This window comes from Scardinius erythrophthalmus (genome assembly GCF_964197995.2).
Source record: "Scardinius erythrophthalmus genome assembly, chromosome: 16".
Taxonomy (NCBI): domain Eukaryota; kingdom Metazoa; phylum Chordata; class Actinopteri; order Cypriniformes; family Leuciscidae; genus Scardinius; species Scardinius erythrophthalmus.
The window spans coordinates 4,297,098-4,324,965 of NC_138236.1; the positions used below are offsets into that span (position 1 = coordinate 4,297,098).

At 36.9% G+C, this 27,868-nt stretch overlaps 1 protein-coding gene across 1 annotated transcript; it reads right to left on the reverse strand.

Annotated features, from left to right (window-relative positions):
- Positions 1-923: 923 nt before the first annotated feature.
- On the reverse strand, positions 924-26,614 carry spire1b (spire-type actin nucleation factor 1b; the record flags this gene model as incomplete). Its single annotated transcript, XM_081388020.1, has 17 exons — positions 924-1,182; positions 2,439-2,587; positions 2,790-2,817; positions 2,949-3,019; positions 3,988-4,125; positions 4,921-5,063; positions 6,208-6,301; positions 6,387-6,535; positions 9,492-9,533; positions 10,030-10,159; positions 12,417-12,503; positions 12,970-13,134; positions 13,661-13,735; positions 15,771-15,896; positions 17,125-17,364; positions 24,518-24,549; positions 26,305-26,614. 17 exons carry the CDS (start codon positions 26,612-26,614, stop codon positions 924-926), a joined length of 2,238 nt encoding a protein of 745 aa, XP_081244146.1.
- Positions 26,615-27,868: the final 1,254 nt, after the last annotated feature.

A 27,868-nucleotide genomic window follows, 5' to 3' on the forward strand; every position in this document is an offset into this window, starting at 1 on the left:
TTCCCACAAAAGCAGTTTATTCAATGTAGTGAAGCCTCTCCTCCATTGACATCTATTAAAAAACGGCCTCCGGTCTCCTTCCCAGTACAGCAGCTTTATGCTTTTTTTGCTAGCCTTGGAGGGCTTGCCTTAAAGCAGCTTTGGCCAAACTCGTGCAGTGTGAAACATGCGGTGATAAACCGCCTTCCCACTATCTCCAACATTCGCATTGGATTGTCGCATTTAGTCCCCTAGTGGCAGTCGCACAGAACCTTGAAATTAGTAGCGAAACAGCCGTTGCTTTCCGTCATAATTATTACTTTTTATGCCATTATTTCGACCTTTTCATGTCATAATTTCAATTTAGTATCAATTTCATTTAGTATGTCATAATTTTGATTTAATATGTCATAATGACTTTGAATGTCAATTCCGATTTAGTATGTCATATTTTGGACTTTTTTCATAATTTCAACTTTTTATCTCATAATTATGACTTATATCATAATTTTGACTTTTTAATCTGATAATTATGACTTTTAGTCAAAATGATGTCATAACTTTTAGTCATAATTATGATTTACCAAAGAATTACTTTTTTAATCTTAGTGAAAATGAGCTTCCATACAATCGCCTGGATTTCTATTGAAATGTCTGGATTTGCTTGCAAAAATTCACTATACGTGAAAATTCAACGTGAAACGTGAAATACGATAACCCAGGATTGCGATCCAGGGTTAACTAATTAAATCGTGAAAAGGCCTAATGAGTCATAAAGTTGATTGATTACAGCACAGAATAGAAAATGGCCCACGTGTGGAAGAACTGCTACACATCCATTAGAGTTTATTGTCTCTGTACAACACGGCTGACGGACTGATCTCTCGCTTGACCAGTTCTAATCTATACAACTACAACAGGCTGACACACGGCGTGATCCGCGGCTAAACCTCATTGATAGTTCTCTCCGACGGCCGGTATTCTGCGCCCTTCTCGGATGCCATGCTGAAGGACTGAGTCTTGCGTTTCAAGCGCGCACGCTTGTTGGCCAGAGAGAGGCTGTGCTTGCCGGAGGCGATAATGTCGGAGATGAACTTCTTGCAGTCGACACAAACCTCCATGGTGTTCCAGTCTTCCATCAGATCTTTCGGGAGCTCCATTTCCTCCTGAGATGAGGACGACTGCCGAGTCTGCTTAGATAATCTTCGAGAGATGGAAAAGAGACGGTAAATATGAATATCAGCTCGTAGAGACGAGCTCTATGCTATGGAAGCTTAGAATAAAAACATAAAAAAGGTAATTGCGACTTTCCATCTCACAATTATGACTTTTTTTCCTCTCATAAATGTGAGTTTGGAAACACTTTACAATAAGGTTTCATCAGTTACCATTAGTGAACTACTTTAGTTAAAGGGATGGTTCGGAGTAATTTCAACCTAGGGTCCTTTGCACCATGACATCGAGTCAAACACCCCCCAGAAGCCTTTTTCCCCCTCGGTCGAACATTAATAAAGTTAGAGCTTATTTAGAGATATCAGCCGGATGCCTTAGTGCAGGCGCTAATGGATCCAAGGCTGCATCTCGTAAATTACCCCACTAATAATGCCCAGAATGCAAGGGCGTAGATTTGGTTTGAACATTGGGGGGGTTGAAGTTTGGGTCTGCATATTTTTCATGTGATCGTGGTATAAATATTGGGGGGGATGTAATGCATAGATTTAAATATTGAGGGGGTTATCTCCCCCCCAACCCCCCCACAAACTACGCCCCTGCCAGAATGGCACCAAACTTCTACAGTAGTACAAATAGGTTCTGTACTCATAAAACGAGGCATTGGAAAGTTTGTAAGTACATCAGGAGTTTATTTAAATAACACTTGCCTGATGGCTAATGCTACCGCTAACCCGAATGTCGAGGTCACTTCCGTGATTAGGGAAAAGCCCGTAAAAGTCCTGGCAGAAACATTGTGTGAACAATGTGAAACTAAGAGTGAACAACACTTCTACAGCATTTATTAAACTTTGTTAATGTTAATTTCAACATTTACTAATCAAAATGTGATAACATTAGTTAATGCACTAACATGAACAAAATGTGAATGACTGTATTTTTATGAACTAACATTAACAAAGATAAATATTGTAACAGACATATTGCTCATCGTTAGTTCATGCTAGTTAATACATTAACTAATGTTAACAAATGAGACCTTATTGTAAAGTGTTACCGCAAGTTTTTTCCTCACTACTGTTTTTATTTTGTTTCTGCCACAAAATAACAACATAAAAAAGGTAATTGCGACTTTTCATCTCACAATTCAGACTTTTTTCACACAATTGCGAGTTTTTATCTTACTTTTTTTCTCAGAATTGTGAGATAAAAAGTCACCTAAAATTACCCATTTTATTTTTTTATTCCGTGGCGGAAGCAAGCTTCCATTCTGTGCTGTGTTTTTGTACTTGGACATTGTGCGCTGAAGGCTGGGTCGATGGTGGCTCGTGCTGGGCTTCTCTGGCTTGTGGACGGGCTTGTCCCGTTTCAGTGTGGACGTGGACGGACCCAGAGAGTAAATGGGTAGACTGGCGTAGGGCTTCGATGGCAGCCGCATCTAGAGCAACAGAAAAGACTGTGATGAGCACAAAATGAGCTTCCATCAGCTCTCGAAGGACAGAACGTTCCAGACGTGATGAGATTTAAAGGCCCATTGTGACCTTGGAAATGGAGTCATGATGAGCTCACCACAAATAATGTCAAATGAGTATTACATGAAGTTATGTGAACATGAACGGTTTGTACAGATCGTGACTTACTTTTTTACAGCATTGTGAACACACAGGCCTGCAAAAGTCAAGAACAAGATGATACAGCATCACTAAAAATTTGTTTTTGACTTAGTACTTTTGTCTTGATATGTTGTAAATCCTTAAATGAGCACTGACTAAAAAGTTGGATGGCAAGTTATTTATTACCTTTTACAAAACTGGCAGGTGTAGGACCAGGTAAAGAAGGAAAATCGTTTAGTGCGGCAGCAGAAGCACAGCTGTGAAAAGACAAATATTAATGAATTAATACAGAGTTACTGAGAGTCATGCTCAATATTCACAATATATTTGCAATAATTTTGCTGCCAGACCACAAATAAGCAACATTGTAAATATGGCAATGATTTTAAAGCACTTTTTTTTCATGATTCTTCGTCGTCTCGTGACTTGTACGAGAGTGTTCAGACAGAGATATTTTAATAGTGTCTGATTCGAACTTCAGCAGTAAAAACAAGAGTTCAAGTTGGTGAGTTTGATTCATTTCTCTGAATCAGTTCAAAATGTCTCTTTCAGTGAATCGATTCAAAACTGTGATTCTACGATTCGTTCATTTCAACTCCAAATGTTTAAAAGTCTTTTTGTGGCATTTATCATGTATCAAAATGTTTTAGTAAAATATAATGTATGGATTATACACACCACAATTCAAAAAGTTTGGGTTCGGTATGATTTTTCAATGTTTTTGAAAAAAGTGTTTTCTGCTCACCAAGGCTGCATTTATTTGATCAAAAATACAGTAAAACAGTAATACTGTAAAATATGATTACAATTTAAAAGCACTGATTTCTATTGTAATATATAGTAAAATGTAATTTATTCCTGTGATCAAAGCTGACTTTTCAGCATCATTACTCCAGTCTTCAGTGTCACATGATCCTTGTATGCAAATATGATGATTTGCGGCTCAAGAAACATTTCTGATTATTATCAGTGTAGAAAACTGTTCATGACTTTTTTATGCTGACACGTATAATGAAAATGATTAAATATAATTCTTCCTCATGTTCATTTAGTCAAATACAATGTGGAAAACATGCCTTGTTTATTTTTAATAAAATGTCTACTGTTGTTAACTTCATGCATTAAAGCTTTTCAGTCGACTTGATTGCTTTTGCAATGACCATTTCGCTGACATGATGCTTCCCCTGAATGGTTGCAGTAATGCGCTAATAAAAGCAGTTCCCACCTTCCCCTTCTTCAGGGCATTGTAGACGTCTTTGTACTGCTGAAACTTCTCCAGTTCGGCTTTGACCAAAACCTGCCGAATGTGCATCACTTCCTCCACCGTCAGAGCCAGACACTCCACCGGGAAACAAAACTCCTCCTGTCCAAAGACATCGGCCAGACGTTACCAGAGACAAAACTACAGCAGCAATGGCTCATTAACCTCTTCACAGCCGCAATGCCAAAGAGAAACTGGGAATTCTGGGATATTGAGGCCACTGCAGACATCAGCATTCAACATTCAGATTAGTATACTGATATCTCATACCAGTGTGTATACTACAGTATTGTCCAAAAGTGATGTCCGGAGGGGAGATTTGTTTTTAATGACCCTACAAGATTGATTAAATCATCAAAATATGAGGAAAATATATATTTTTTAAGACTAAATTAATCATCAGTGCTCTATTTCTAATCGAAATGAGTGACATTGGCCATGTGACTTTTGTACAGGCTCTTATCCAGTCACTTTGGGCCACTACTGTATGACAGGACAAACTTTGTGGAACACAATGCAATGCTCTCATTTCTGATGTGACAAATACATTTTTTTGTAAATACATTTGAAATACATTCAAGTATTACAGCCATTTCATTTTTATGTGAATATTGATCGGGCCATCAAAAAAGGTTCACTTTTTTGTGAAGGCAAAGTAGCCAAAATGAAAACTAGAACCAAAATAACTTTATTTCCAAAATCAAAACTAGAACCAAAATAACTTTATTACCAAAATGATAACATTGTAAAATAATTAGGCCATTTGACAACAGTGTAGCATAAGACCGTTTGAAGCGTGTTGCATTATTTGTTTCTGTCAACGACCAAAAGCTTATGACGGCGGCAGAAGAGACAGAGGATGAAGGAAGAGTTTGTAGATATGACTTTCTCACTTACTAAGGACTTTGAGCTGTGCCTGGAGGGCGGCAGGAACTGGCGGACACTGGTGGGCGTCTCCTTCTCGATGGAGTGCCGGCGCTGGGCGGGCTGGCGTCGCTCCGGCTGAGGTGTGGACGAGATGGGCAGGAACATGGGCGGAGCTGAGAGAGAGAGGAGGATAAAGACACGTTACTATCAATACAATTATAGTGCACTGTGATGCTGTGCATTTGCATTAAGCTGAACTAATCATGAAACAAATCACATCAGAAAGTGGACATGAATGACCTCTGGCTGCACTGTGAAACACTTAACACACTTAATGCTCCTCGCTTAGTAACACAAGCAAGCCCGGTAACTTTATTAAGAGCAGCAATATAATAATCTGGAGCCAGATATGAAGTGGAGATCTGCTGAGTGTACATTATCCTTCTCATTTCACAGATATTTAGCAAACAAATAAATAAATGGACATTAAATATTGGTTATTTATTTTAAAGTAATCTTAAAAGGGAAGTAAGATTATAGATTATTATATTATTTATTAATATTTTGATACTTAGATATTTATATTTTCAATTTTCATTTTTGTTTAAGGTTGTAGCAATTTTGTTATGTTTTTGTAATTTTTATTAGTTTTTTTATATATTTCTATTTAACTTTAATTTATTTTTATTTCAGTATTAGTTATATTAGTGCATCAACTTAAACCCAGAATTCCCAGAAAATTTACATCTTTACCCTTTCTTCAAACATTATTAAATATTTTATTATAATAACGCTATGAAACATGCACAATTGTGCCGACCCAACATCATACTTGACCAGGCTGTCATGCAAAAAAATTATGAATACATGCAAAAACAAGAGAGAACCAACAAAATATTAATAACTGATTATGTTAAAGTCAATGCATGCTTTTTATTTTTATTGATGCATATTAGTGAAATAAAACCTGTAGCCGTAGTTTGCCTTTTTTTTTGGCAAATAATTGTCACATAAATACCTTAATCAAGTTTAGTGTTTTGTTCTTTCCTCATATTTTAAATATATTTAAAAAATATAAAATATTTTCCATCTATTTTGATAATGAATTTAATAATTAGATTTTTAAATCAAGCTTGTAGGGTCATTTAAAACCAATATTCCCCACAGACATCACTTTTGGACACTACTTTCTTCTAGAGAGCTCCAAAAATAGAGGGGAAAATAATAATCCAACTCATCCAAATAAAAATGCAAAAATAGAAAAGATAGAAAATAAAAAAAATATAAAAGAAAAAATATAAAAAAAGAAGGACTCACTTTTCTTGCCCAGGACGGATTCTGGCGACGTGTCATCCACCATGGATGTAGAGATGCTGGAGCAGCTGGCTGACCTTTGACCTATGGTCTCATCCTGAGTGAGATAACACATTACTGAAAATAAGTGGCTTACATAAAGATTATATGACCAAAAATGATGTCTTGATAAAAATCCTCACGTCTGAATCGGAGCTGTCCAGTTCAGACAGTGTCGGTGCCTGAAGTCTTTTCCTCTGAAACCCGCCAGAGCCGTTCTGCTGAAGCGACACTCCATTGGCCAACGACAGCGTGCTGCAGGCCTTCCTCGCCCCGTCAGAGGACGACACGTCTACGACAGCACAGGACAGTTACACCAAGAGCAAAACACGCATACAGACCAAGATGAGCATGTTTTACAAAAAAAAAAAAATTAGTTTATTATAACAGCAATTATGAATTATGAAATTGCTAGTAAGTTTTACAAATAATTACAAGGAAACGGCAAGTAAAACATTGAAGAAAACATTACATTTTTAAGTAGAAAGACTGAAATAGTATTTTACTTGTACTTTGTTTTATTTCCAACTTCAAAAAATCATGTTTTACAGTGTTGAAGATTTGAGCTGCTCCTACAATACAACACTAGTCAATAGAAACGGTATAATCCGCTACTGTTGGCCATTTGTTCTTGTACATGATGCTGAAAGTGTTTCTCTGGATTAGCAGTGAATCTCAGGCGTCAGAAACAGGACAAACACAAGCACATGAATACGTCACGACAGACACGACACCACAGATGAGAGCCGTGAATGAGTGTGTGACGTGAAAATCAAACGCTACATCACATACAGTTGGATCTAAACCTCTGAGACTGCTAGTGAAAATGTTTCTAAATATTTGGTACATTTAGTGTGTCTCTCTTGTGCTCTTGTGTGTGACTCGAGAGCAGCACTGGATAAGAGCCTGTACAAAAGTCACATGGCCAATGTCACTCATTTCGATTAGAAATAGAGCACTGATGATTAATTTAGTCTTAAAGGCGACCTATTATGTCCTTTTTCAAAGTCTTGATTTTGTTTTTGAGCTCTACTAGAATATGTTTTCATGCTTGAATGTTCAAAACACATTATTTTTCACATCTCATCACATTCTTCATTGTTGCAGCTCCTCTCTTCCCAGTCTGTCAGTAACGCTCTGTTTAGTTCCTGTCTCTATGAAGCCCCTCCTTATAACAAGCACAATGTGATCTGATTGGTTGGCTGGATCAGTGTGTTTTGATTGGTCGAGCACTTCAAGCGTGTTTGTCAGATGTAACCTGAGTTTCAACCCACTACTAACTAACTCAACCAGGCCACGCCCCTTTATTCTGCGTATTAATTATTTAAATGAGGAATATTGTGACGTGTTCGTTCCCGGAAGAAAACTCAAGACTACAATAGAGGCGTTTCAGGGAGTTCAGAAACAGACACTGATATAGAGAAGAACTCCTGCTAGAGAGACTTTGTGCTTTGGACCTTTGCAGACCTTTTCATGATCAAACAGCAACATTTAAAAATGTTAAAAAGAATAATAGGGCCTATTTCGTTGTTTGCAATTTTTCCAGGTTTGAATAAAATTGTCTATAAATGATAAATTGTCTGAGTAAAATGGCCTCTGACTTATTGAGCTTGAGCGTTCCTTGAAAACATCTTTAGATGAGTTAATTTCACACATTGTTTTCCTTTAGTCTGTATAAGCCAGTATTAATAAAATGATATTACAGACACAAAAAATAAAGTTTTGGAGTGTTTTATGATATTTCCATGATATTCCATGATATTTTGGTACTATTATTGTAACTTGGCTTGTAATTTGGTACTGTACTATTATTGTAACTTGGCATGCTATATAAATACGGTAATCATTCAGTATAATGAGTCGCATAAAAAAACAAGTGGCATCAAACAAATGATGCACAAGCTTTCATCAGAACAAACTGGACATTTTTGAGCATGTGCTATCTTTCTTTAAAATGAATAACAGTTGCTTGATAATTTTATTCATGATATTCTAATGCAATGACATTAATGCATTTTAAGTGTGACTGAAGTGCTTAAACACTATTTGAGGCTGCTGTATATAAAAGTCACATGGTATTACCATTTGATAGCACCACTGTACCGTGGTGCCGCCATACAACTTTAAAGTGCAGCCGCAACACAGACTTTCCTCTGTCTGTGAATCCTGCAAACTCCACTTTAACCTCCGATTCAATTCTGCACACTCATCCTCTCAGATGAGAAACCTTTTTGTGACTCTTTCTATGAACATCTGCTGTGAGCTGCACATTTGACCAGTTTCCAGTCACAGTATGAGTCATTTTACATCTCAGCAACAGTACTAATCACAATATAGTTATTTTAGACGTAAGAATAGTGTATATACTGTATATGAAATAACCATGTGGTAATGTCAGCCCTGCACTGATCAGTCGACACATCACATGAGTAAACCACATCTTCACATGTTAATCCACTCTACCTTCATGTGAATCAATAACCCTATATTTGTTTGCATTGCATAATTGATCTACTTCTCCTTAGGCATGTTTCAATCCACTTGTTAAGTCATGATGTAAGGAGTACTGTTTCTGGGTCCAAGCCTCTACTCGTTTCACTTGCGAATAATATCTCAACATTGTTTAAGAGCTCTATTTATTTATGAAACACATTTAAACTAAGCTTTTATAACGTAAAGTCTCCACTACAGCTCACGGCATCCCAGACACAAATATTCATAAAAGATGAATCGCTGCCTGGTCATCTGGGATTTCCATATGGAGATAAAGGTTGGGATCATGATTTTTTGGTAGTATCACATCACATCATGAGTGTATATTATTAGCATTGTTGTTTCCTTTTGGCATCTGATAGAGCGTTTGGACCCAGAAGTGGTGGTGTGTGACGAACGGATTATCATTTATATATTGGGTTAATTAATAATAACTATAAAAAAAACACACATCATTAACAGTGTTAATAAGATGAAGTCAAAGTGAATTTTAAATTGGTCACATTTCATTTGAGGGTCAAAAAACATACTAAATACTAAAAATAACTGAATGAATTGATAAATAACATCCATGATGTTCATTACTGAACCCTGAGGCACTTTTGTTTATCTGATGGCATTAAAAGTTTAGTATTAAATACAAATCTAAAGCAGGACCCTCAAATGAACGGCTCCCAGTTTTAGATATATGAAATGATAGGAGACTAATCTCGAATCATCACAGACGGCACTAGCGGATCACATCACACCTTTACCTGATGAATCAAAACTCTGAGACATGCTAAGAGGTCGAATGGCTGCAAGAAAACAGGCAGGGTGTTAAACAAGCAAGTATAAAGATTCACAATAGCAGAAGATGGCTAATTCAGTAATACTTAGTGTGGACAGTGGTTATGGCAAGATAAGATATTTCATCCATTTTACATTTGACATTTCATCCATCAATTTAGAATTTACATGGATGGACTAAATAATACGAGACAGATGATCATCAGCCATGTATGAGGCAGATATACGCCACACACAGAAGCTAGTACTTGTGTGACTGTTGCAATCAGAGCAAATGTCAAAACAGGTTTATTTCTGTGATTGTTCATTTAAATTGAACATCAAGTCTGATGACAACATCGAGCTGTGAGCATGTGCAGTGACCTTCATACATGATCCATGATGCATATTCATCTCCAACGACAGCTCCTTTATAATGACCTGCTGTTTATGTCCATCTCAAGCAGCAAATGCATGTAAAGTACTGTATGCTTTTGTGTGTGTACTGTGAGTTTAAAGTCTCACCGAATCTACTTCTCCGGATCTGATCTGGCGACACAGGCCTCAGTTTCCTCTCTGATTTGATCCCCTCCAGAATGCGCTCGTGCAGACTGGGAGGACGTTCGGCCTGCGGCTTGAGCTTTCGCGCCGCCACCTGAAATCACACGTAGATATCATAGAGAATTTTGGGAGAGAGAAAAGCTCCATTGTGTCTGGTGTTGTCTAATTCACACAATTCCTTGACTGAATCATGCATTAAAGTTCTCTGTTGCAGATCATGGAGGACATTAACAGGGGCTTGTGGTAAAAATGCCACCAAAATGAACGAACCCCCAATTTCAAGACACGGGGTCAAAAATTGCAACTGTATTTATACACACATATTTATCATGAATTAAAAGACCAATCAGAGGCGAAATCTGCTAAAAACGCTGGAGTTTGTTTCAGTGCACACGCTCACTAACTGAATTCTGCACTCTTGCGAATCCTCTCATCTTAAACAAAGTGCAGATATGACGCAAGTAAAAGATTTATTGTAGCGCAGCCAGCTTCATTTATCATAACGGGACTTTTTGTGAGCATGCAGAAATCGCACTGAACGTAATTCATGAACTGTGATGGGGAACGTTCTTTGCCTGCTTTCTACTGTATATATAATCTGGATAACCATTTTGTTTTTCATGCTCCTAAGATAACCAATGTGAAGTCTTGATTTTGTAGAGTGTAAAATGCAATGAACTAATCCCTAAATGCTTCTCAATTAGTTTAGTCTGTGAAGCCTACAAGAATCTCACATCCCTTTTCCCCAAACATAAAAACTTTTTTTAATGTATTCTATTAAAGGTCCCGTTATATGCCCCTTTTCACAAGATGTAAAATAAGTCTCTGATGTCCCCAGAGTGTGTATGTGAAGTTTGAGCTCAAAATACCCAACAGATCATTTTTTACAGCATGTTTAAATTGACATTTTTTGGGGCTCAGAAAAACGAGCTGTTTCAGTGTGTCCCCTTTAAATGCAAATGAGGTGCTGCTGGACGACACAGGGGGCGGAGCTTCATGAGCTCGCGCTCAGTCTCTCAGGACAAATTCATCTCACGGAATGATGATAATATCAAAAACTCTCAGTAACGGCGTTCATTTCGAGTCGGACAATAATGCCTCCAGAGTCAGATTGCTGTATAGAGATGAAACAGATATGGTTTAGTAGTTTAATTACGGTTATTATAACGTATTTGTCATCTGCTTGTATGTATCCATTATTTATTAACAGCCTACAAGTCTGCTGTTTCGGACCAGGTCCGAATGATGATCAAACATGTGCTGATGAGTTTAATAAAGTTTATTGTACATCACACAAAAGATGAAGCGTCAGTTTTACTTCAGAAAATCACCGTAAGAGCTGAGTAAACACAGTAGCCTAAGTTATAAGAAGTGCGCAAGTAGCCAGTAGAGTTGAGGGAGCATTCCTGTGGGCGGAGGTTAGTCTAAACACGGTTCTGGTGATGTCACTAAAGAAGGAAGTAGAGGGGTGTAGTCCAAACGGGCCGTTCGATGTAGGCGACTTCTGTTAAATAAAATATCTCGCTTGGCATTGAACTTTGAGCTTTATAATTTTACAGATATTATTTATACTCTAACAACAACATTACACACTAACTAAAGTTTGAAACATGGGATCACGTAGAACGGGACCTTTAATCAACATTAATAATAATTATTACAATATAAAGGGCAATCGCTTAGTAATAACTTACAATAGCAATTAAAAGTATTGCAAAAAGTTTCTGTTTAATTTTATAGATTGAAAACAGCTTTGATATTATGCAAACTGGCAATAAAAGCTGCTCTAAAACATCATCTCTTAAAACGCTATTGGTCTTCAGTATTTAAATATAGTGACGGTTAAAGGAATATGACGTAGCCTGATGTTTTTATTTTTTTTACTTGAATCCCTGAAAACACTGCAGATGGACAGCACATGCAAATTAATGCGGCTATTGTAGAAGATTTTATTATTTAGAAAATAAGTAATTTAGCTATATATTTGTACACTATTATTTCCTCTGTGTGTGACTTTGGTTTGACTTTCTGAAGCCTGAAGAAAGGCCTGGAATGTTGCTTGCAGCAGAAAATGATACTCTAGTATGTCACATGGTAGAAGACCTTTTACCCAAAAATATCTATAGGGTGTGTTACCATTTTTTGAAAAGGATGGTATATATGTGTGAGCTGAGAAATCTGGAGTTGTCTTCTGCTTTTTTTTGTAAAATAAAGTCTAATATTTCTGGCATCAAAGATCTCTGAGAAGTGATTTTTCACAAAAGAGAGAAACCAAAACACTATCAGTGCATGCAATTCATTGTAAGTGAACTCTCTCCTAAGTTTGTAAGAAGTGAATAAGGATCACTCACAGGGTTGAGGGGGGGTCTGGACCTGATAAAATCAAGTATGACCTCATGAGCGCTCTTCTTTAACTTGGGTGGAATATCTCCATTCACCTGAGAAAGAGAGAGAGAGAGATCTGAACACACACATGCACAGGCCTGGCAGAGACTCATTCCAGCTGGAAGCATCACTGAATCCCAATAAATAATATCAATGTAGATTAGATGGTCTATGTTCATCAACAAGCTATAGGTATTCTATTCACAACTAGCAATTCATATGTTTTGAATGCAACTTCTGAAAAAGTTAATATGCAGTTTACTTGCCTCAAACAAATTTGATACCACAAACCCATTTTTGTGCAATACTTTTGTTGCATCAGTGTAGCTAAAAAATGTAGAGCAAGGCATTTGATTCCCAGGGAATGCATGAACTTGATCAAAAGCATACCATGAAAGCAATGCAAGTTGCTTTGGATAAAAGCGTCTGCCAAATGCATAAATGTAAATGTAATGAAAATGAAATCTGCATCTGATAGGTGTGTTGTGACAAATGTGGCGGTGTGTGTTCTGAACTCACCATGACCTTGCGTAGCTTGTAGCGTTTGGAGCGGATGTCGTCCATGAGCATCTCGTACGGCGTGAGCTGGAACTCGATTGGCATCGGGTTATACTGTCGTTCCTGAACCTTCTGCAACTTCACACCGTTCCTCAGATCTCGCATCAACTGCACCCAGAGCCACGTCTGACCACAGCACACATGCATCAATACGTTACACGCATTCAAATGGAATATTCCAGGGTTTTTTAACCATAATATATTAATAAGTATTAGCAATCCTTTAGGCAAGATGCTACAGGCAAAAACAGTGTTTTTCATGCACTGGAGATTTTGGGCAGTTTGGCTTTTCATAATGTGTCGCTTCAGACTCGTGGAAAGAAAACATCCAAAATACACATTTAAGTGTATTTTATTGCATTTATCTATTTGTGTCTGTAATATCTTTGAATGTAGCAAGTCAGAGGTGTATTCTTTGCATTTGAAATCTATACAAATTAGTGAATATTTAATTAGAGTCTAAATATGTCTTTTTTTAAGAAAACTTGTAATACAAAAACTGCTTGCTTCTTAATGGGACTGGGGATGTATGGTTATATTTACTAGTTACGTTTTTTTTTTTTACCTGTGGTGTCTTGCCTTGAACTAAATTGGATGAGGAATAAATAGAGCCAATCAAAAGTCTCCATTCTTTAAAGAGCAGATCACTTACCCAATCAGAATTCTGCAGCTCGTTTAGCTCTCTGCCAGGTGCGTCAGCAGCGTCTCCCTCCATCTTACGCAGGTTCTGTCCAATCAGAGGGAGACACAATACTTCAGACAGCAGCTGAGTTGAGCAGAATCTACTAGAATCTATAGATGCGGCAGTACGTCACTATTATTATTACACCCAACAATGTGATGAATCTCACAACACTTATTTCACCCCTAAATCAGAAACATTCTGAGAAACATTGAGATTTTTTTTGCCTTGTGACATTATTTCCGTCAATTAATGCAATTAATCAATTTTGCACATGCACCTTTGTTTTCTGGATGTTATGAATTTATAGGTGAGGAAAAAAAAAAAAAAAAAATATTTTCCCTTCAAAAAACAGAGAATAAGACAACAGAACTTGCTCATATTCGCTTGCCACGCATGTTTAGTTTTGTCTGTACTATGCATCATTTTATTTTAAGTCATTTCCTTCTGAGCCCAAATGGTGCCGTCATTATGGCCGTATCCCAGCTTTAGTTTGGAAATAAAAGGCTTTACAGCGCAGTAACAGTAAACCCTCATGGGAACGAGCACAGAGGGAGACGGTTTGTGAAGGCGGAGCGGCTCGTCTCATCTTACACTCAAAACCCCATCAAAAGGTGCTGAAGAGCCACAGCAGACACAGATTTCCCTGTGAGAGGAATACAGTGGATGATGATTCTGAGCTAAACAGAGGAGACGCTCTAAACACATTTTGTGGCCAATGTGTGCCAACACAGAGAAGACATTATTAGCCTAAAGCACATAAACAATGCTGATACCAAGGCAGGCTTTAAAGACGTTATATTTACAGAGTTACAGTACATTTTGTTTTTCATGACTACTGTCCACCCTCTCTCAGGCGTTTTTTTTTTTTTTTTTTTTTCTTCTGCTGTGCCTTTAAGACTCTCACTTGCCAAACACCCTCTGTTCATGTGAAATGAAATCAACTGAGACCAAATAAAACAATTTCCATCTCTTCCAGGTCTGGGTTTTATGTTTCCCAGAGACAGTTTTATATAAGCCATGTTATTTGGCTGATACATAATAAAGGGCACAATAAAAGCAGACATGGAAATGTCACCATAACGTCTAATGTCAAGAGTGTTTAACCGCCTGCAGTAAAACCAGCAGCGACTCTCCTCCACATATGACATCGTTACATTTATTCAATCACAAATCATGTTATGAGACCAACAGCAAAAATGTCATACCTGACAAACCTGTTATTATGACTAGCAAAACTATTATTTTTGTACATTGAAATAAAGCTGAAATAAAATAAAATATATCAGGGTTATCGTTACCTATAATTAAAACCATAAGAAATTATTTTCTTTATTTGAAATACATATATATATATATATATATTTTATTGGTTGAATTTGAATAACTAAAATAAACCTAAATGAACTAAAACTCAATAAAAACTAACTGAAAAAACTAATGAAAAACATACATAATTTTACCAAAACTTTAACTAAAATTAAAATGAAAACAAAAAGTACAGTATAAAACTAAAATTTAATTCAAAATATTAACAAAAAATACAATAGTATATAAATTATACTAATATAACACTGATATAAATATTACATGAAAAACTAAAATGACTAACTGGAAATAAATAAAAAACAAAAATGAACCAAAACCAAAATGGAAGAAAAAATAATTTAAACCTAAATAGTAATAATTTGAAAAAATAAATAATAAAAATGACAAAAGCACATAAAATATTCATATAAAAATGAGAATAAAATAAAAACCTGAAAATATACAAATAAAGCTGATTCAAATTATTACTAAAAACTATAATAGTATATTAATTGACTATATATGTGTGTGTGTTGTAATATGTTAGTATGTCTTTCAGGAGATTTTAACTCTCCTGCCAGGCTGTTGTTGAAAGTGACTTGCCTGGTTAAAAAATTATTAAAATAAATACAAATATTTTAAATAATACAAAAAACACTGCCTCAGATATAAAAGTATGTCTACTGGGAAGAGAATGGGATGAATGTCCAGGTCAACCCAACATAACAAACAAGAAATGTGTCTTTATTTGGGAGGAAGTGTAACCTCTCACCTCTTTTGCGCTCTTGATCTTCTCCAGGAAGGTGCGGAGCTCTTTGGTTTCGGCGTAAAGCGCTCGACACACGGCCTGGTAGTGACTGGGAGCATCCGCTGGGGTGGACAGGCGAAGGGTGCACAGCTGGACACAGGCAACAGGGCAATTCACTCAGCTAGATTCACACTATAATGAAGTTCACATTCAATTATTCATCACATGCCCGTGTTGGGAATTCACACAGTGAAGGTTTGATCATGAGGACGGGTCAGAAGGAGACGCATTGATCCATACGAATGTCTCATGAATGAAATAAATGGACAGAAGGTGTGGTGAGTCACTCTTGGCTTCATACTGGCAGCAGTCTGTGCGTTTTGCAGCCCATTAGTGCAACAAAAACATCAACATGGCACTTAAATATTTGTTCATAAATCCCCTCACTGTGACCAGAGTATTTACCACAACAGATATGTGAAAGAAATCTGAGAAGACTACCAGTGAAGATAGCTCAGCCCACACTGTAAGTTTGAGCGCATTGCATTGTGGGATACAGTATCTCAAGCTCTGGTTATATATGGCACATTTCACACTGATATTCTATAAATAAAGAAAATTAGCATACTGTTGATGTAGCCTACTATGTACTGCAGAAATTGCACAAGCAACCTACTGAGATCATGTGTAGGGCTGCAACAAATCCATCAAATGAAAATTATAATAAATTATTAAAAAATCTGGCAGTAAAAAAGGCACTTTAAAGTAAAAAAACACACACGTATATAAACACATTTATATTTATATATTTGCATAATGTATGCATTTTTATTATGCAAAACATGCAATAAATGCTGCTGTTGCCATTACAATTGTCTCAATAACTTTTATGCAAGAAATGAAGTGCAATCATTAAAATAATATTTGTTGTCAAAAGTCAAATTTAGGTTTCAAAATTACCAACTTGAAATCCTTAATGAAACGTTACGGCTGACTTAATATATATATATATATATATATATATATATATATATATATATATATATATATATATATATATTGTATTATATATATTGTGTACAATATTTGCACAAACATGCATAAATTAAATAGACTTCATTCTGCACATTCAATTTGCAAAAGGAGAGGACTTAAAATGTGATTAATCAATTATTCAAAGAAATAATTGATTATCAAAGAATTGTTATTTGCAGCCCTAGTCATGATGTGACATCACTGTTGCATAATGTCTACTGTCACTAGGCCTACTTTAAAAGAATCGCAGACAGTATATCCAGTGTTCACTTCTTAGTAAGTAGTATGTTAGTATATTCATATCAAACACAGTCAAGCTCTATAGACAGTTGTTGCTCCCCACCTTGATGATGTCACGGTATCCACGGATCCGGCAAGGGTGTGCGGGGTTCCCCTCCCGGTCATCCTCCTCTTCCTCAGTGGCGGCGTAGCCTTCGTCGGGGCAGGAGTCGCTCTCTGCGTCGCACACATTGGTCATGAGGTCGATGAGCTGCTCGAGCGGCGGGCTCAGCTCTCGCTCCTCGTTCTCCTTCAGCCCGTAATCCAGAGCCTTGTAGATCCTGATGCCCAGAGACTCGATCACCTGCAGCACAAACACTCATTAACTTCTCATTAAAGGTCCCATATTGTCAAAACTGAAATTTCCTGGCTTTTTGCATGATTACACAGATCTAGGGGCGATGAAACTACCATATAAGTTTCAAAACAGTCGATCCACAGACAAATGCACACAGCCTGCATAAAGTAGCTGTGCTTTTTCACGAGCTGTTGTGACTTCCGTATAAATGTGATGTCAGAACTACTCAGTCTCCACCCCCACCAATGGTGGGTCACTCAGAAAACAACAGGCCAATCAGAAGAGAGGCTCATGAATATTAATTAGACAGGCCAAAATCGACCTGTTCTGGCAGAGCTCCTGAGAAAGGAGCTGTAAAATATATATTGAGATGGTTTTTGGTACTTATACCGCAAATAAAACATCAATAAGACATCAAAACCTAAAATAAAAGTTCAGAAAGGTGTACAATATGGGACCGTTAATCACTATGTTTTTCAGTAAACCTATCTGAACATGATTCAAACAAGATGCATTTACTTGCGTTATATCGAGGCTTGTTTCAGAGAATATAACTTCTTGACAGTGCTTCCAGAACTTTCTAGGTATTTAAGTGCACTGGAATGATGTTGTCTACGTGGGAAGGGAAATTTACTACTGAAGTATGGATATTTGAGACACAAGAAACAGAAACGGCTGATGTAAAACCTCAAACCCAAAAGTAAACTAAATGCTATTCGTGCCACAAGAACCTTGATGGCTCCAACAACAGCAGATCAGTCAATCCTGGGGCTGAACGGCAAGGTGAAACTTTCTCTGTGACCTGATATGCCGAAACTAGTCAGTCTACTTGCATTGTTTAAGGCCTGTTACAACAGCTGTAAACTAGTCATCAAAGAAAACCTGTAAGGGTTTCTAATAACACACATACAGTAGTGGTTCTCGACCTGTGTTTAATATAGCGTGGGTTGAATTTCCTTTTACTTTTGTTCATTGTTTTTGATGATGATTTCACATCACATTACAGTCGGATTTAAGCCAAAATACTGTAGCGTTTGACAGGATTCACAACCTTTGACATCAACAACAAAAAATATTTTCTTCTCGCTTATATGAGAGGATAATCAGAGCAGTCGTGTGACCCACCAGTTGAGACCCACTAGATATAGAGAACAGAGATGAGGTATATTTGGTCACATTACTAAATGACTGTTATGAATGTTAGGCTGATTAATGTAAAAATCAGCTGCCAATTTAACAGTCCTTGTTTCCTTCAATTTTACACTGAAACACAGTTGCATTTGCATTGCAGAATACACACAATCGTGCACCATAAATTCAGCATCTAAATATTGTGAATTTTTTACAATTTAAAACAGCTATTTTCTATTTGAATATATTTTAAATGTAATTTATTCCTGTGATCAAAGCCGAATTTTCAGTCACATGATCCTTCAGAAATCATTCTAATATGCTGATTTGCTGCTCAAGAAACATTTCTGATTATTATCGATGTTGAAAACAGTTGTGCCGCTTCATATTTTTGTGGAAACAGTGATACTTTTTTGTTTTTCAGGATTCTTTGAGTAATTGTTTCAATACTGGCTATACAAGAGAGATTCACTTTTCTATAGTTCTGATGGTGTTTTTGAAAATATTCACATACACAGCAAAAAATGCTTTTCTGAGTATTTTTGTCTTGTTTCCAGTCCAAATATCTAAAAATTCTTAAATCAAGATGCATTTGCTAGATGAGTAAAATGACATAATATATTATGTCTTGTTTTCTGGGGAAATGAAATGAATTGGGCAAATGAACTCACTTAATTTATAAATAATAAGTTAAATTAATAAAATTAAATTAATCAGTTATTTGGACTGAAAACAAGACAAAAATACTAGCCTAAGCATTTTTTGCAGTATACCAATGAGCATCACAAATAAATTTGTAATAATTGGTTTAGAAGAGGTTCTCAACTCTTGAACCCTCGAGGTCCATTTTCCAGCAGTCTCACTCGTACCTTTATCAAACTCTCCAGCCTGTAATCCTGAAGACCTTGATTGTTCAGATGTGTTTGATTAGGGTTGAAGCTGAACTCTGCAGGAAAGTGGACCTCGAGGGCCAGGGTTGAGAACCCCTGGTTTAGGGTACTTTACACAACAATGATGTACTAAAAACACAAAAAGTTTTCCTTTGTGTTTTTTTTGCATACAGACGACAATGTTGTCAAAATAATCCCCGTTCACACGGATCCACAAAACGCTGTATTATGCTGCCAGGCCAGTAGTTGGCGATATCACCTTGTAAAGAAACACTACACGCCTATAGACTGAACACGTAATACGCATACGCATGACGTCACCGGTTTCACGAATTTGTGTTTTTGTAGTTTACGCAGAGACGATAATGGTATCGTTTTCAAAAACTTGCAATTTGAAACGCGTTTTCAAAAGTTTGTGTTTTCAGGCTCCTAACACACTGTTGTCGTGTAATTGAACGGCCAAAATGCATAAAAGTTTTTAGTTGAAAACAGTGTCGTGCCCTTAGAATATAATAAAGACGTTACTTTGTGGGTTTAAGTTTTCTACATGACTTAATGGTAAAATCTGTTGCCCTTAGAAGACTGGAGATCAAAAGTCATATAACTCATAATTTACATTTGACAGACTCTTTTATACAGAGCAAACGTTCATGCATTCCCTGGGAATCAACTGTTTGAGCTGCATGAATACAGCAGCTTCCGTCCAGTCATAAAGAGCACTTTGTTAATAATCTCTGTGATTATTAGACCCAAACATTTACTGACAGATTCTTAAAATGAATTTCATCCAGAATGCATGAGCCGGCAGTGAAGTGGACAACACACTCCTTCACTGTGATGTTTAGCAGCCAATTATCTTCACAAATAAAAGCACTGGGTAACAATTGCTTCAGTTTAAAAACTGAACATTAACCCTGAGAACCTCATAATGAAAATAAGTGGCCATGACCACGACTGAGGTAATGAAGAGCAACTGATGTTTTGTCTAAACATGATAATAACCAAAAGCACAGACTTCATGGATCTCAGTCCTGCCAGGGCCAGTTACATAAACATAGCCACTAAGACTGAGTCTTAAGAACTAGTCTGACCAACTAGAAATTAGTTAGTCCAATCTACCTTTTTAACTTGTAAGACTAGTCTAAGCAGTTTATACAACTGGCGAGTCTAACTTCATCTGGCCTTCGTACATCTAACTGCATCTAGTCCAATGAATGTCAAATAATCGAGTATAACAAAGTAAAATACAAGGAGCATAAATCAACATGAGCAAACAACAATACACTAGCCTGGAAATCCAGACCTAAATCTGACAGATTAATGGTCTGGCGTTGACTAATGAAAATCGGCCAGCTCGAGGGGCGGCACCAAGCATGCATTTGAAAATCTCACTGCACGCAATTGGATAACACTACGACCAATCACAATAAGCCCCATACGCTTAGCTACCAGCAGAGCTAACTGGTAGATTATACTCTTACCGTATCCGGTCGGCAAAACAGCAAAAACGCCCTTCTTGCAAAGGAACGATTCGAGCGGCGAATCGTTTTAGATAAAAAGCCAAGTCGTTCACTGTAGCGGACAAAGTCGTTTCAAACAACTGGAATTCATCCATAGCCATCTTGCAATGTTTACTAATGACTTCAACGTCACAGCGCTGTCGTCATCTTTAGCTCCGCCTATATCAGATAACCCGATGTGATTGGAGCAGCTCAGAGGGGCATATTTAATGAGCATCATTACTCGACACCAGAGTAACTCGCTGATCAAATTCAACTTGTGCTCTCGCGAGAACTCTGGATTACCAGGGTAACAATACACACCTACAGGGCTATAAAATCGACATGAAATCAAAATTGACAATATAAATCAATATATTTTTTTATGGAATATAGCTGTATTTATTATTTATTATTTATCCGTGCACATCATATTTTTCAATTTATGTGCCTCGTAATCTTTAACCAAAATAACTTCCTCTTCTTCTTCTTCTTCAAGGGCTGGGGCAAACCTGTCACTCACAAGAGATCAATCAACCAATAACAAACCACAACCATCCAATCAATTCCCCACTGATAAAATAAAGCCCCGCCCTACATTTGTTCTCATTCGAGAAGCTGATTCGCTCAGATATACGGCACAATAGAGAAAAAAGATGATCGCAACTTACGTTTCATGCTGACTTAAATTTACACTGTGTACACAAACAACTAGTCTATCACATCTGCATAAAGTTCGATCCAGTTCATCCAGATTATTCTTGCCAAGTACTGACAACTAAAACAGACAGAGAAATTAAATGCAACTTAAGACAGAAAATACACAGTTCTGCTTTTGGATTAAATTTCTTGGAAACAACTTTGAACACTTCTTTCAGTCTGTTAGAGCTCTGCAACGGGAACTCATCGCTTCTGGAAAGCTGCTTAACAAGGATTTGACTATGGAGTGAGTCTCATATACACATACTGTAAGATGAGTTTGCTGCAGACTGCAAATCTGTCTGTGTGCGTTCGTGTCCTTATCCACCGGCATGCAGTGCTAGACCTGTCAGTGCTTCTCTCAGGGACAGTTAATGCCAAAGCCCCTTTAAGACAAGTCATTTCACTCTGAGGCCATCTTTGAAACGCCTCTCTGGCATGCAAGTGGAGCTCCTATCTTTATGAATGGGGAAACATCAAATTCTCCAAAACTGTTCGGCAAGTTTAAGATTAAATTTCATATTTGAAGTCACCAATGAAATTTGACAACAACTTTCTCATAAATGTTGTTTCTAAATGCTCGATTCATGACAGAAAACGAGATTTTTCAGGCTTGATCAAGCTAATGCGCATGCGCAGTGGAATTTGCATATAAAGCAATGTTTCTATCCCATGTGTTCAAGAGAACAAAATCGTTACTTGCTGGGAAATTGGCGAAAAACATCTGTAATAAAAACTGAAGTTGCTGCAATCGGGGACTTTTATCCTACCTCATAAATGACTTGCGTCTCAGAAAGCACAGATGAAACCCAATAAACACTGTCATGCGTTCGGATGCCTGGTGTTTGGGAACGCAATCATGTGAGACACTCCTGGGAGGTCATTATACCCCACCATTGTGACTACAGACTTTGGTTCGGGCATTTCAGAATGATCAAACCAATATTTGAGATGCTGTGCAATGAAATGTGCCGCTGGTTAATCCAGTTATCCAATCACATCCTCTGTTGAGGCAAAGTCACGTGAGTTTTTCTATTGCACATCGAGGGATTTATTCAGTAAATGTTTCCATCATAGTTTGTGTGCATAAATAATCTGATAACAAGCAATCCGTCTTTTATATGCATTTTTAGAATGTATGCACATCTTGGCATTTCAATCCAGTGTATTTTTATGCAATATCCCAAAATGTGCATAAAATGGATGGAAACATACAGTAGCTAATGAGATTTGCTGAATAATCAGTATTAGCAATGTTTGTTTGCATGAGTTCCATATAAAGAGAAAATAAACAAATGAGATTAAGAACCTTTCATTAGCACATTTGATGAATGTTCAGCAAACAATAACTATCATGAATACAATCGGTAATTGACTCATAGCGACTGAATTAAGTCGAGTTAAATGCATGTTTAAATAATAGTCAAGTGAGAGTCCGTCACAGTCAGCTCTAGTCGATCTACTGAACACATCATAAACCTGAAAGGTCAAAGATTCTTGGGATGCAAACAGTGATCTGTCGGGTCTATACATCTCTAATTGGCCTTTAAAATGTCACCAGCTGATGACATCAAATCAAAAATGAACTTGTGGACTGACAAGCCGGTCAAGAGAGCAAAGAGAATTTAGAAGAACGTGATGTGCCTGCAAATGTCTCTAAGCTGCAGGAGATACTGTGCTAATAGAGCTTATTCATTTCACTATTAAACTATTAGAAATGTTTATGTTGATTAAAAAAAAATCTGAATTAAAATAAAATATAAAAACCAGATGAAATATTTAGGCAACATTTCTAATCTAATTTGAAGCACTATAATTACTTACTAAAAATAAATTAATATTTAAAAACAATGTAGGCTACCTCACAAAACTTCTGAGAGAGATTTGGTGAATATTTACTTACTACAATAGTAACTTCTCTCTAGAAAGACAATAAAAGTGGAAAAAGTTGGTCAAAAATGCACATTTACACATAAACTGACTACTAACCACAACTTTCAGATTCCATCTTTATTTTTTAGCTCAACTTTCATGGAATAGAGTGCACAGGATTGTGGGATATCAAAGGCAGCGAAGGATACATACATCCAGGGCCTAAAATGAACACACGCCAAGCGCCAAATGCGAGTAAAAATTCATCACGAAAGTTTAAGCCTTGCCAAATGAAATATTCAAGCTCAAGAAGAAGCAAGAGGGAATCTTAATTCGTTACTTGTGCACTGTGTGGGAAGTTTTCTGTGCGCAAACATCCGCGTCTTAGACAGGGCACAAATAGTGAATCGAGCTCTCTTTTACGTCTTCTTGCGCTTGAACAGACATATTAATCCTTGTAAACATAGTCGGTTAGCCTATGTCTTAACAGTTGAGAAATAAAACGTGTATCAGTGTACAGGATCCATGCATCAGCTCTTAAAGTCACGGCAGCCTAATAAACCTGCCGCTGTCTGTTTTTAATGTTAATCAAACAAGAAAAGACAAAGAACAAGCACTTACTGCTCTTGACTGAATAACTTTTGTCATTTTAATAAGAATTAACATGAGTTTAATGGCTGGTAAAAAAAATATTTATGACTGGTACATTTTGTTAAGCCACCGGCCATTGGGCAAGTGTGGCAAAAAGTTAGTTTTAGGCCCTATCTATACTACCCTTTAAAAATCAATCAAATGAAGGTATCGATTATTGGTTTCGGGTGTGTCCTGTTGCCTTCCATATCCTGCCTTTGTAGGCTGTATTTTTCAGATTTCGGACGCAGACTAAATCACACTCAAAACCCTTTAACAACTATGTAACAATGCCCTGGCAACCCTCCACAACACCATAGCAACCACATAGCAACAGCTGGAGAAGAATTTCCACATGTTACTTATCCATGTCAAGACTGAACGATCAGACACATTTGACGCTCATGCTGTCATGAGGCGTTACTGTACATCACTCACCTGTGTTGATGATCGGATCGGATTACGCACACCTATGGGAGAACAGAAGAGAGGACAGTCAGGGACAGATAAATAAAAAACAGCTTCTAAACATCCGTTATGTGGTTGACTGGACAATGCTTTGTTCTTACATAAAACACACCGAAGGCGGCAAATGTGATGCACATATTCTTTATGCATCTTGCTTTACTGACAACTTAATGTCAGTCGGCTTTGATTGAACATGCAAACACATGATAATGATTCCACTTAATCTCAGGACAAGGCAAAGTCAGCAAAGAAACTCTGCTGTTATTCTGCAGTCGACAGCGAACGAGGAACACGACAAAGCAACTCTGCCTTCAACCTGCTTTCTCCACAAGACATATCGATCTTCTTGACACCATGTAAGCAATGACAGTAGCATTTATTAAAAGGTAAAACTGAACATCTCTCCTCTGGGATTATCACAAATAAAAGCAAAATAACAAATGAGATATCTTTCATATTTCAATAGACAGCAAAGAGAACAAATGGAGACTGTATAGAGACCAGATGTTTCTCTTGAGAAAAGACTTATGTGTCTGTTATAGTTTCAAAAGAGATCTTAACTGTGAGCTCAGATCCGCCAAGATAACAAAATCTGCAATGAAATACTCATAAATCTCACTATGAACTCAAGCATTTCTCATCAAATGATCTGAGCATCAAATGATGTATACTCTTACCTATTGACTCAACTAATGAGAAAGAGAAACCTCTGAGCAATAATGTAATCTCTGGAATGGTAACAAATATGTTTATCTTTTTTAAACTGTGGATAAGCTGCACAGTGAACACATTTCATTATTATCAGCAGCACTTAGACATGAAGCGATTAAAGCATTGGGGATATCACATTCGCAAGGCCTTTAAATGAGCTTGAACTAAAAAGATATTAACCTCATTCTCCATTCACAGGTGCTTAGCGGGTAGCTTTCAGACATTATTTCAGTATCACTGATACTATTACAGCTTTTATTCATATTTTGAATGTATTTTTAGATTTTCCATTTTCATTTTAGTTAAAGTTTTAGTAATTTTGTTGTGTGTGTTTTTTTTTATATGTCTATAGTTTTTATTAAGATGTATTTCAGTTTAAGTGTTATTTTAGTACATCAAGGAAAACTAAATGAAAATGAGAAATGCTACCTTTTTATAATAAGTTTATGTATAAAATATATGGAGTGACACAGCATACATAATTCATTTGACCCAATTTTATACTCAAATGAACATGAATTCTTTTGCAATATTTACAAAAAGAATATGAATATGGAATTCCACAGGCCCTGAGCATTATACTGTGTTTATCAGCATGTGCATCAGGCAGCATCTATAACTGTAAACAACAGTGACTGTGAGCATTTATTTATGCTTAATTTACACTTTCTTGTGTTTATTTTAGACTCAGTTTAGTCCACTGATTGTCTGGCCTGCTGATAAAGGCCTATTTCACAATCACGTTCGTTCTGTTACATAACAGATCAGTGATGTAAAAAAAAACTAAAAATGCAAAAACTACAGAAATTAGAAATATAAGATATTAGGAGCATGACACAATTGCAAAACATTTCACATGCAAATTTGCATATAAGGTGATCACTCAATATAGTGTATTTTGTGATGCAGAACACTAGGATAACATGCAAACATGTAAAAGATGTTCCAAACCATATGCACCCAAATGCATGACAATTAACACCAATTATGTATATAAATGTGCCGATGTATGTAATGGATGCAGAAGGTGTTGAATGATTTGTCACCTGATCTGTCTCCGGAATGTAACCGTAACCGCACCGCTCCATCTTTATAAATCCTCACGTCTCCCGGTCCTCCGGTACCAGCAGAGCCACTGGAACCGTCCTTGTTCTCCAAAAAAGAGCGACAGCACTGGTAACACACAGCCCACGCCTGCTCCTCGTTGATGGGCTGCTTGTATAGATCTAAAATCTCATCCAGGGACAGCTCATCTTCATCCTCTCTGTCCATGATGGGATGCGCATCATCCTCCTCCTCCTCCTCTATCAGCTTGTGTCCGTCATCTTCTTCATCATCATCTCTCCTGCGGGCCATCGTCTCATCCTTCCCCGCAGAGAGAAGAGAGAGCTGGAGATGAATGCACCTGCGCTCGGTGTGTGTGTGATGCTGTTGCTGCTCTCTGCTGTTTCTTTCTGCATCACATACGCGAAGAAGGCGAACTACGTCAAACGGGGATGTCAAAGTAGGCGGGGCTCAAATAATAAATGTACATTTAAAATAAAATATATATTTGAATGAAAAATAAGGCACAACTATGAGCATGAGTACGAATAATACGTGTACAATAATTTACCATACAGGTAAATTATATATATTATAATATAATATATAGGCCTATATATATAGTATAATATATAGTAAAATATATGAATATAATATATTAATATATCATAAAAACGTATATATATATATATATCACTGTCTTTATCAAAGAATACATTTTTCTTGGTATATTATTGAAGGACACGGAGGTGTTTATTCCTTTTCTCAGTGCTGGCCAGAATGGGCCAATCAGAGTCATTTGTGATCACACAGGAATGTCGTTACTAAATACATTTGTAGAAGTTTCATTTAATGTAATTTAATGAATTATATGCTGCCTTTTAGACTATAAAATAATACAAAACATGCGGGGAATTGAATGGGATTCGGCTATCTGAGCCCTTTAGCGCCCCTTGTGGTAAAACAAATATGACACAAAGGAATCGAATGGCAAAGTTCGATATTCTTTACATTCTCATACCGTTTTGAGAATCAAAATACATATTAATAATCCGAATTATATAATATATTGATACATGTTCACATCCAGTTGTTTTAAAAGCATTCTGCTTGTCTTTGAGGATCATGCAGCATCGCATATATTCATAGATCGAAAACAGAAAAAGTTTTTTATATGGATGCTTTGAATTAACGTTACAATTTTCATGTTCAATCACAGTCATTATTTGTGGTTTGTTTTGGAAAAAACTGGCCCGCGTTGGCGTTGTTTTGCCACCAGAGGGTGATACGCAAACATTTCTTTACACACTTTCTCAGTTGAGCACTTTACCAGCGCAAATCCTGATCTGTTAAATTAATATTTCCATAACTTCAAACTGTCCGTTGATGAAATATATTTCTGGTGTAGTTTGACGGCGTCCTCCTCGAAAGATTAATCTTAGTGGCTGACTGTTGCTCGGTAACCCTCAAACGTTCAATGCGTAATTAATATTTATGAGGTAAGTCTTTACCCAAGTTTGATTGGCTAATTCACCAACAGACTCTCTCAACGGCTCTGTTTATTTG